Here is a 12,501-nt window from a genome sequence, read left to right on the forward strand (position 1 = left end):
AGACCGAGGCGCCCTTCCGCCACGGGAGGGGCTGTTGAAGACTTGTGAGAGGAGCTGTTGATGACGCCGTACATGCGAGCCACTGGTGGTGGATAAACAGGAAACAGCTGATAGCAGGAATTAGCGAGCAGCTAGTAGCAAGAGGGAAACACAAACCTGACAGACACTGTAAAGATGAGCAACTGGGGAGACAAGGAATTGCGCACCCTCCTTGTCCTCGCAAACGAAGAGGCCATTAACCGTCAGATGACGGGGACGGTGAAGAACGGGCCGACTTACCAGAGAATCGTTGAAGGACTGACTAGCTGCGGCTTCCCTCCCACGTCACTGTTTACGTCACACGCCGAGCTACACGTTTTGTTACTTGCTCACGCCCCCCATTGCCCCGAAAAAGGCACATTCTGTATAAACAAAAGTAGGTGGGCGGCATTTTGCTGCACTCCCCGATTTTGTTTTTATACTGCCAATGCTGAAAAAAGACTGATTGGGCTTTCCTGCAAATTTGCACAACTCCTATCTAAAAAGGGCTTAAGTCTCTATTTTGACTGACAGCACAGCAGCCCCCCTGTTCATCAGCTTACTATTGGCTAAAAATGTGTAAGCAGACAAAACAAGTACAATAACTGGCCAACAACATGATCTATCTTTGAAACGTAGGCCTCAGGTACTGGCAAATCAATCACTGGAAAACATGTTGGCATTATACAATTTTACAAACAATGGATATGCTATATTTGTGTGATATTATGTAGCAAATATGTTGAAACTTTACATTTCAACAACACTGTGTTAAAAGTGTGGTTAGGTTTCAGAACAAAAAACACTTGGTTATGGTTGAGATAAGATCATGCTTTAACTTTAAAACCTAGATTTGTTGGCGTAATCACAGCTGGAGAAATCCTTGTTATGGTAAAAAAACAATTGCTTTTCATGGCGCTATCCCGCTGGAAACACAGCAAACATGACTGTTTTTGTAATTTGTTGGTCTCAAATGGTTTGCAGCTTATTAGGGGTCTAGGTGCCAAGTTGACATGCCATCCACCATCCCAGGTCAGCTCATAGTCTTTACAGTGTCGCTTAAGAAACAGCATTTGTACTGTATGTGGGACCAGTGTGTGAAATAAACAGTTTGACTCGCTGGCCAAGCAGACTGGTAGATGAAAAAATCCATCGGTTGAGCGAATTTTGTTTCTGGCCAAAATAATTAATTGTCCTTTTGTGTCACATAAACATTTTTTTTCAGTAGATTTCATTGAGATAATATGTTGAATAGAGGCTTAAAGAAGAGGTCAGAGCAAAATTTGAAGCAAAATCATTTTAATAAATTGACCAACTCATTGCCACAGATTCAGTATGTAAATGAGTTTGCTCTCGTAGTGACGCAGTGTATACGTCTGTGGCTTTTATTGTGATAGGTAAGAACGGAAGGAATGAAGCTGTATGTGCTGCTGTTTACAATGTGGGAGGCAATAAAGTTTGCCATTTTGGTTCAGACTGTGGAGCCTCTGCATAGCTATTTCATTACCTTCATGTAGCTGATGTCCTGCAGTGCCGCAGAGTTAAGAGTGCTTGAGATGCTCAGTTTTGCTGCACCATTTGTATGAACATAAAAACGCATCTGTAGTGTGTGTGTTTCTAACACTGACAGCAAGCGAGCAGCAGCACGCCCATAAATGACACTAAAACATGCAAGAGACACTCAACATAGCTTTTATGACATGACTGTTTTGGTACAGACAATTACCCGCCAGTGTAGCGGATAGCCTTAGGAGATGTACTCGCCAAATGGAAAATCTACCGCTTGGTGGGTGTTAATTTTGGACCCTGTGTGTGGTCCATGTTGGTAGTAAATGGGCTGAAAAATGGGAACTATCCATAATTGTCGTCCCAAGTCATTACACATAACCGCTTTATCAATAGCCTTTCAAATATACGTATTATGTAGTAGGTAAGTTCCTGTGTCTGCTGTTGACGTTCTGGGACGCACTTCCAATGCCACAACGTCAACAAAAGCACATGGTCAGGTTTAGAAAGAAACACCATGGTTTGGCTCTACATCATCAAACCACAGCTAAAGGTGGATTTTGGTGTCAGGACATGGAAATTCCTGACAAAGCAGGTAGTTGAAAACTTCCAAATGGGAATGGAATGGAACTATGTGGGATTTTCCACGGGTTCAACAGCACACATGGGTGGCTCTACCCTAGTGGGCCCCACATGGATTATGCTAGGGCTACCTGGGTACAAAGTGGGCATCTTATCTGGGGCCCACTTGGGCAAATCCACTCATGCGGGCAATTGGAATGGGGCCAAAATGGAACCTGTGTACAATCCCATATAGGGCCTATTTTCAGTCCATTTCCACATGGGCCCCATGGACAAATGTTGGCTGGGATGTGGAATGTATGAAATGTGCAAATGTAACGTACTTGTGGTTTGCAGAAACATACAATATTTTCAACTGGTGACTGGGCTGGATTCGTCATAGTAAGTGAAATGATTGGAGAATGACTGTAGTCTATTGGAGAATGCACAGGGTCACACTGACTACAGTTGTCCTCTCCACTTTACTCACTAATTTGATAACATTAAAGTAAATCTATTCAAGGAGTTCTGACATCTGGAGGGAGTTTGGCGTAGAGCCGCTGCTCCTTCGCAGTCGAAAGGGGTCAGTTGAGGTGGTTTAGGCATCTGATCAGGATCCTCCTGGGCGCCTCCCTCCTGTTGGAGGTGTTTGGGCATGTTTCTCTAGTAGGAGGCCCCTGGGCGGACCCAGAACGCGCTGGGAGGACTATCTATCTCATCTAGCCTGGGAATGCCTTGGGTCCCCCAGGAGGAGCTGGAAAGCATTGCTCGTGAGAGGGACGTCTGGGGTGCATTGTTTGGCCTGCTGCCCCCGCGACCTGGCCCTGATAAGCAGATGAAAATTGATGAAAATGGACAAAAACATTTTCTAAGGGAGGACACCAGACCCCTGTCAGACTGTCTCACTCACATTTTCAAAGCTTCCCAGGTCCATGCCTAAACCCACATGCCATGAGACTGATTATGTCGTGCATCACATCACAGAGCCATTTAAGTGAAATATTATTGCGCCCACTCATATTCAAAGGACAATTTGGAGGTCTTTTTTAATGTGTATTTTAACACCATACTGAGCTGGCATCACATTATGGAAACTGTTGATGATAAGCTTTTCATGGCAATATATAATAGCACATCTCCTCCCCCACTATAGCTTAAGATTACAGGGTTTTATGTGTCATATGAAGTCCACGACCTGAGTTTAACCTCCTCTCAGTGTTTGTGTTTGCGGAAGCAATGATTGCTGGATAAACTCATTTATATATTTGCTCTTTTTAATGTGTTTTCATTGATGGTGCATGTCTATCATCAAGGGTCAGAGCTCTCACATGAGATCTTATCCCGTCACAGTGAGAGCTGTAACACAATCACAGCAGCACTGGGTGGGCTAGTCTATACTTCAGCTTAAATGATAACAATTTTTCTTCATGTGACGTTAATTTAGTCGCAGCAACTCAATGGGGCTTTTTTTATGCCCAATAATTGCAGAGCACATTTTACAAGAAGTCAATTTGAGATTTGCATGAAGAATGGCAGCGTGTCATGGTGGAAGAGTTTTGCAATAAAGAGACAAGCGATTGAAATTGAGATACTTGCGAGCGGCTGCGGCTTTGGCTCAGAAGGCACTCATGCGATTGAAATGAAATATAAATGGGAAAATAATGGCGGTTTATTCCGACAGTGTCATTGAAAACTTTTACATTGCTGTCACAGGCTCCAAACTTACTTCTGGGATGATTTGTCAGGTACACATTTAGATAAAGTAGAAGTCGTTCTTGACGAGTTGAAACGGTTCTCTGATTGTTCTCTGTAAAAAGGTCTAACACTTTAACATCTTTATCTGTTCTTTTTAATGACATGCAGCGGCGACATCCTAGTGGCAGATAAATGCCTTTTACAGCGGATGATAAATGCCGGGATTCTGAACTGATATTGGACATTCATTATGTCACAATTACCTTAATTGCATTTGTACAGCACTGGGTGACTAATGGGTTCACACTTATAAAATACTGCCTAATTTTTTTTAGTTTTAGTGCCTGCAAATTCACAGAGTCAATTTGGATAAAATATTTTAAAATATTTGAAAGGCAGAGGTGAAACCAGACGTGGATTTATTCTCAATATGTGAACAAGGCGAGCACAGTCAGCTGACCTGGAGACCGAGCGGAGAGATATTGTCCCGAAAACAAAAAGATTCATGTTGTCAGTCCTTTCATCCTCCCCCACTGTTCCCACACACACACACACACACACACAGTCATAGCTTTAGCTCCTTAAAATACTGCTTTGTGTGATTAGTCTGCTGTGTTGGATGTTACACAGTGTGGATACTGGCAGCCATGCATGCAGTTCTGTAACCCTGATGAACCTTGAGGGATATTTCTCTTTTATTTTATTTTGTTTGTTTCAGTTGGACGAATTCATGTCGTTTGAAGAACTGTTGGCTCTTGAAATTCTGCACTTTTTGCTAATTTGCTGGACGTCTGTGAGCTCAGTCGAAGCCCCAGCTCCAAATGTACAGAAATTCATCATGAAGTGTCTGTGGGTGGGTGCGTGTTGCACTTTACATATTTCTAAAGTTGTTAATTCAGCAATTGAAAAAAGAAATATTGTATTTTTGATCTACTTCCTGTCTACATATTACCAGAGCAGCCCAGTCTCACTCCGAAGTCGTCAAAATCCGGCACTTGGGCAGTGACTTGCGGTGTCAGAAACTGAAAGTGATAGTTTAACGGCGCCCGGCGGCATCAGGGGGAAAGGCGGAGGGACAAGGACAAAAGTTAAGGTGGCGAATATCTGAGTGGGGTGGGCGTGAAGGCGGGAGGGGTGGTGGATGGGTCCAAAAAAGACCAACTTCCACCCAAGCGAGCGGTGTTCGCTTGTGATGGCCAAATGAAGCCTCATGAAGCATTTTCTTTATTTTCTGAGCCCACTAGATGGCGCTCATGGTTTAAAGAGAGAGGCTCAAAGAATGGCAATTCAGTGTGCTTTCAACCTTCTGTAGAACAAAAAGCGCCATCTAGTGGGCTCAGAAAATAAAGAAAATGCTTCATGAGGCTTCATTTGGCCATCACTAGTGTTTGCGTCCCGAAAAATTCTAAAGCCAAACCCTGTTCTCAAACCTAACTTCTCTTTTGCTGCCTAAACCCAACTGTGTGTGATTGATGTCGAAAATGACAATTTGTGGTGTTGTACCGACGTACTGTGTTTATTTTTAAAGAGACTATATGCAGTCGTTAAATTTCCTGTGAAAACTTAAGTGTATTTTGAAAGAGAATAATGCATGTAACAGGCAGAACGTCAACAACCAACACACCCAGCGTAACTTGCATGTTGTGTCTGGACGTGGAAGGTCCGTGACCAAACGTAAATATGTGACGAGGTCAGAGTGAGAATGTGTTGTTGAATGAGTACAAACTCAATCATACATATTTAAGAATCAACCTTTAATATAACCTTTCCCATGAAAAAAAAAAATATAAAAAAAAATGATTACTGCTTCAAGGCATTTTTTTACTTTATATCATAATTCACTCTCTAAGATCTATTTTATATTACTGTGAAAATACCAACAAAGTTCTTCTTGAAACACCTGTATTAACTGCATTTCACAGGATTAATTGAACACATCATGAGGCGGTTATAATTAACCTCTGGCCAATATTCATTTTTACTGAATAGAGCTTCAAAGCTTCACAGTGTAACTCAACGCAACCTCTGTGAGCTGTTCGTTGCAGCCATCAACTTCTCTGAGCTAACACCTACTAGCTCTCCTCCTGCCATCTGCTAACCTCTCCAGTTCATCTGTCTGTCCCGAGTGCAGACACACTGTCTCTCTCCTCACTCGCCACATACACACACACGACACTGGATGCCTCTGTGGAGGCTGTGATACACCCTGCTGTTCTCTGACGCTGTTTACCTTTAGCTTGATTTCATCCTGTGTTGTACGACGGACATGGCATCTTTATATAAACCAGCTCTTTTTCTTGTCCTCTCTCTTGTCTCTGCGACTGCAAACACAGGGTTGAATAGGGGAGACTGGGGGCAGTTGTAACATTTTTTTTTATTTTAATGTCATTCCCCAAAAACCTCTTGAACTCTCTGGATACAATTTTAATGTAGATAACTCGTATTTATCTTAAATTTCAATGGTCATCAATTGTTTTTAGAAGAAATATTTGAGTCACAATATTGATTGAAACACTATATGTCAAATGATACATCTGCCCCCACACGCAGGAGTGACTGTAACAGAATATGGGGAAAAGAAGCGTTTTATTGAACATAACTCAACATCTACAACTGTGTTCAAATGTGTCCAAAGGCCTTCTCATGTTAAGGGACATGCTAAATATCTTAGGACAGCGCAAAATGCACTTAAGCACCACTGCTGGAGTAAAAATCAGAGGGGAAACACTGTACTGATAATAATCAGTAATGTGAATATAATGTCTAAGTAGGTAAAGGCAAATAAAAGAACAGCTAAAACAGTCTTGTAAGTTTAGAAAGTTACATCACTTAACTGTAACGCAGCCTTTAAAACCAGGAAAAGACAACACTTACAATATTACAATATCCAAAAAATTGTTTAGTCTCATGTCATGATATCGGTATAATATATCAATATATCCCCTCCCCCCGCATCTCTTGCAGCCCCATCCCCGCAGTCTAGACATACTACCCACATTCAAATTAATCGGCTGACTGACATTTTGGCTGCAACGCCAGATCTGGTTTGAATGCAGCCTAAGCAACGCCAGCTGATTCTGAATGTGATTTGGGTGTGACGACTGATGGCACCAAGCTGGGCCAGGTCTGTTCAGGTCTGGGTCAGTTTGTGGTGACAGTCAGCAGATTGAAAATACTCTTTTAAACACATTGATATTTGTGACTGTTACCAGCAACCAATAACATTGCTTGTGTGTGGCTGTAGGCAACCTGGTCTCACTCCTAAGTCGTCGAAATCCGGCACTTGGTCAGTGACTTCCTGTGTCAAACAGTGACGAAAAAGCCATCCTTTCACATCGGCATGATACACAGCTGAACACGGTTATAGTTTGACGGCACCAGCAGCGTCAAGGGGAACTGTGGTGGGACAACAACAAAAGTTAAGGTGGTGGAAGATCAAGTAGGACAGACAGGAAGGGTGGTGGATGGGTTCCACCCTTGCACGCCATATGTGGACGTGGAAAGTCTATGACCAAACATAAATATGTGACGAGGTCGGAGTGAGAATGTGTTGCTATGGGAGACATACTAGTAAATAAAAAAGGACGGGAGTGGTGATTCCTCCACCTCCTCCTGCAGGCTATACATCAGCATTCCCCATCAGCCTGTCTGACCATTTCCCTCCGTTTTTAGCCTTTTCAATGCAAATGTCAGACTGCAGTACAAGCTGCTGGTTTCCATTGTGCTTGTTTTGGTCAAGAACACTTGACAGTTGACGATCTCATGGGATTTGCATGGTTTCCTACGTCCTGAAGTCCAGTGGTTACTGACCAGCGCTTCAGTGTGCTGTCTAGATTTTATTATTAAATGATCTAAAGGTCAGCTCTTACTAGTCTGAGACAGGACATGAACTGGAGCAGCTGGCATTCAGACAGACATTTATTCCGCCCTGCATCGTGTGGACTCGCATAGTGTACTTTTCACTGGAACATATAGATGGAGACACAGAGGTAGGGCCGGTGGACACAGACAGCCCTGAGGGAGTTAGTAGAGCAAAGGAATTTTTGATTATTCATTAGGCCGTGTCCGCCTTTAACGTGTATTGATTTACATGAGAAACTGAAGAATAATTAATCAAAATAAAAAGTTTTCTTTGGTCATTTTGCAACAGTCTGGTGCAGTGTGTAACTGTACCTCGATGATGGCCATCATCACTCCAGTCAGAGACTGGAGATAGAACAGATAAATACAGATCTCTGAGGGGTCATCAGTAAAGACAAGGCCTTCAGTATAGGCTACTAACTTTCATGGACTACAGTACTGGCAAGAATAATGAAAAGTGAACGTAGAATAAAAGCAGGAAAATAAACAAAACATGAATAAAGGAGTTATGATGGGTGTGCCTTCACTAAAAACAGTACAGAAACTGTCATGGAACAAAATGAATTTGCTGATCTGTCGACCTGATTGGAGCAGGCAAGCAGTGGACCATGTGAAACACATTTATTCTTGGCACCAGGATTGCAGTATGCTACTGGATTTTTATTTTTTTAACCACACCCCACCTTTCACGGGTCCATGTCATTGCAGCCCATTAGTCCGACGGTCCGCGGTGCTGAACGGCTCCCGGCGGGCGTATTTCTACCTTGATGGTGCACCGCGACCGGCTCTGGGTCAGCTGGGAAAGGCTTGAGGTGAAGCAGGCTCACGGCTTATGTGTTTGTCAATTTCTTTTTCATTTTAACCCACACCATGATCTTTTCCTGACCCTAACCAAGTGGTTTTTGTGCCTAAACCTAACCAGACCTTAACCACAGGGTATCATGATGATTTCGGAACGGACTTCAGAACAATGGGTTTAATATGGTTGGAACAATGGGCTGTTGGACAGCCTTAATTATGATATATTTTGCCGCCCTGAGTCAATACGTGACACTCAGAGCAGTAACCGTCAGTACGTTCAGATGACAGAAAATTGATCCACTGTGTTAGTCCGAGCAAAACTGGATTTTTAAAATACATGTAAACATGTTAGTCTGACTGAAATCGCACTAAATCAAATTTCTCAAACTCAGACTAACACACCCACATAATGCGACTGGGAGTCAAATTACTCCTGCGTGCCATACAGTCAAACTAGCCCAGGTGCTCTGAGCATGCTCCACAGTTTCCGCCCTGGGCTTTGACCCAGAAGTCGAAAGCATTAAATGTGTAAACAAAGAAGAAGCCAGTAGCAACATGGTGAAATCTACATCCAGAGCTGTACAGTTTTGGACGGACCAAATGTACAGAACTGTAAAGTTGTCCACCATGGTAGCAGTTAGCTGCTAGCTAACCGTAGCTAACTTGTTTGTCCATTGTTTGGTCTGTGACGTAATAGGTCAACAGGAAAAAGGTCCAATACTAACAAGCTGAAAGGGGGCATATCTCCACCTATCTAAATCAATGCCCCTCCCGTGCTTGTATACCCAGACAAGGACAGTAGTCCAATTAAATGGCCTAGTGGAGCTATAAGCATGTAAACGTATCAAGTGTAGCTAATTGACCATAGATCTAAATGTTAGTGATGGTCAAATGAAGCCTCATGAAGCATCTTCTTTATTTTCTGAGCCCACTAGATGGTGCTTTTTGTTCAACAAAAGGTTGAAAGCACACTGAATTGCCATTCTTTGAGCCTCTCTCTTTAAACCATGAGCGCCATCTAGTGGGCTCAGAAAATAAAGACAATGCTTCATGAGGCTTCATTTGGCCATCACTACTAAATGTAGCAGTAATATCAACGAGAAGGTTCAGTCTTACAGAGGTGATATAAAGGAGTCTCCAAATGAGAGAATGTGCTCAGTAGGTGCATAAATACAAAAAAATAACGTCACTGAGAACACAGAAAGGTTTGGACTACTTTTAACGTTTCAAGCTTTCCACGCTTCCTGAGTTAGCATCAAAAGTGTTTGCAATAATAAAAAGAATGACGAAATCAAAGCTACAAAAACAAAGTGGAGCGGGAAGATGTTCGCAGGCTGTACTTAATTATCACCAGTTAAATAACGTAGCTCAGTCGGCCTTTGATCAGTCAGAGCAGAATCCTGCAGTAATCAATGACAACATGATGCTTGTGCTTTGACAGAGGCCAGTAAAGGATTTTAATGAAAACATAGAATTAAAACCATAGTTTTGTTTTGCATTGATAACACGCTTGACTCTGGGAAAGAATAGAGATCAGCAGTATTGTGATGAAGAGCTGTTTTAACAGAATAATGAAACGTTTGAGGAGCAATTGAAGCGTTTGCCACTGTCTTCTCTGTCACTTTGTTTCTTGAACGCGGCAGCCACTAAGTGTCAACCAGAGCAGAGCATCTCTCCTCGAGTGGAACTCTAACTTTATCCTCCTCAGGTGACAGATATAGACTGCACAGCCAGCCCATATAACCACTGTGAAGTTTGTAAAAGAGGAGGCTGAAATTGATGACTTGAAGCAGTCCAACGCCAAGACTTGAGGACAATTAATCCTGCCTCCGCCGTTAAAGACGTCTCCTTGATACAATAGAGAATGCCAGGTCCATCTGTGAAGTCAAGATGTAAGAGTCATGCATACATGCAGACAGAGAAAGCTATGGCTCCTAATTCTGCTCATTAATCACCTGTCTGCCGAACATCCTCCAGGGAAAAGTGCCCAGTTCCTCCGAGGTAATTACAGCACTTGAAGGAACGCTCTCTGCTGCAAATGCTCATAAGTAGCCATCTTATCCCTCTCCCACCCTTCCTCTTTTTGTCTCAGCCGTGGTGCTTCCACGTCCTCTGGAGAAACTTCCTCCTCCTCCTCCTCCTCCTCCTCCCCTCATGCCTTTCTCCCGCACTGCTCTTGCTCCTCTTCAGCTTTGTAGTCAGCAGACTTTTTTTATTTTCCGGGCACACATCCATTTGGCATCCGATGTGAGATAAATAAATTATGGCCTCTAAAATCAATGCCCAGTCCACGATGTAGGCTGTAGGCTTAGTGCTTGCCACCGTGCTAGAATTATGCCACCAGGGCTCGAACGGGCATTTCTCGAGCTGCTGTTCAGGACTTTTTGTGCCTTGAATTTCTTTTACTGGAAAGCTATTCCAGGCCTTCTGACATTTTATTATTTGTCATAAGTTTTCATGGATAATATAACTTTTACTGCAGAGAATGATGGAGGTTTTGAGGCGTAATTTGTCTCCGGAAGCTGTTAGTTTGTCACACAGCATCACGGTCTGAATTTTCCCTCTTTATTCACTGCGGCGTCTGGAAACTGTCTTTAATTTCTCTTCAGAACCACTCAAAGATTCTAAAAATAAATCAAAAACAGTGGCAAGAGCAGCATCTTTGTGCATTTATTTTTAAAGGCAGAGCAGTGGCGATGCAGTCGCTCAGTCTGTAAACTGTGTGTTGATGTCGGAATGAAAGATTTATAACCGTCAGCGGATAGATGACGCCTCTTTTTTTTTTTAAGTTGTCGTAGTAGTCTGGTAGCTGGTTTCAGGGAGGCTGACACTCGACTTGCATAACATACATATTTGAATGTGTCCTCAGCGTGGCTCTGTGAGAGCTACTATCACTCTGCTAATGCTCCCTCTCTCCTCCTCTTCCTCTCTGTGTTCCCAGATGGAGATGATACCGGAGCCTGATCCTGACGACGAGGGCACAAAAATAAGTGTAAGTTGAAGAGCTTGCATGTATCCCTGGTTGCCACCTAGCGCTTCACAAACCGTGGGCCGTCGTCGTCGTGACGCAAGTTGGCAGCGTGTCATTCGGAGCAAACACAACAGCGGCTGATTTCCCCCAATAATACACCTTCAGCCGCAGAAAAGAGCTAATCAGTGAAATCAGTGGCAGTGTATTATTACTGTCAGAGTGCTTCCCTTCCTGTGCTCATGCCTCGCCAACCGTTCTGCCCCTTTTTCCTGTCACTCTGCATGTGCACTCTGTTCCCAGTGCACCACACAGCACACATCCCCCGTGTGACCTCACTGGAGTCCTCAGATAGTCACACAGTCAATGTAATGTGACACATCTGGGGTCAAGGTCACCTATATCTGTCACCAATGTCTTTTAAGGGTAAATTATGGTTGATTATAAACTGGGTCATCATTTCGTTAGTTATTAAAGCACTGTAAAGTAATGGCACAGATCGAGGAGCATGTGTTTATTACCCTGTCTGACTTCTTTGTAACCCTGTAGCTGCATGTCTGGATTTAAGAAATTAACTCAGTATGATGGGCCTCATTCACCAACCGTCGTCATGGAGAAATTCCTTCCAAAAACCCACTTTTTTTACAAAGATTTTTACATTCACTAATGTTTTCTTATTTGGGATTTGTTCTCGGGCTGGGACAGAATCTACTTATGCAAATTTTAGATATGACATTTGTGCAGATGATTGAGTTCATGTGTTTTCTTCAGTCTCACAGTTGAAAAATTGTTGAGATAGATTTAAATTCCAATAATATTTTTACCATTCCAAAAAAAATTTGAAATAATTATTTTCTTTATTTTACGAAATATTATAGTCTTTTTTTAAAAAAAAAAAAAAAAAAAAAACCTTGGAAACCATGCTGTCTAATGAAGTCTTTACCTACAGAACTCAAATTAGATCCTGATTTAGATCCATTTAAACTCAAACTGAAACAGTTTTTTTAAGAGGAATCAAGGTTGTTGTACCACTGTTGTTGCTGAGTCTTTTATATCTTAAAGGGGAACTAATGTTTTTTTCAACCTGGGCC

At 42.6% G+C, this 12,501-nt stretch overlaps 1 protein-coding gene across 1 annotated transcript in view; it reads left to right on the forward strand.

Moving 5' to 3' along the window:
* The window catches only part of vstm2a (V-set and transmembrane domain containing 2A), a 130,790-nt gene that overhangs the window by 80,016 nt on the left and 38,273 nt on the right, over window positions 1-12,501 (forward strand). The window contains exon 3 of the mRNA XM_049565630.1: window positions 11,384-11,434. Coding sequence (XP_049421587.1) covers window positions 11,384-11,434 — 51 coding nt within the window. The remainder of the gene's footprint in view (window positions 1-11,383; window positions 11,435-12,501) is intronic.

Source organism: Epinephelus fuscoguttatus, linkage group LG21 (genome assembly GCF_011397635.1).
Source record: "Epinephelus fuscoguttatus linkage group LG21, E.fuscoguttatus.final_Chr_v1".
NCBI lineage: Eukaryota > Metazoa > Chordata > Actinopteri > Perciformes > Serranidae > Epinephelus > Epinephelus fuscoguttatus.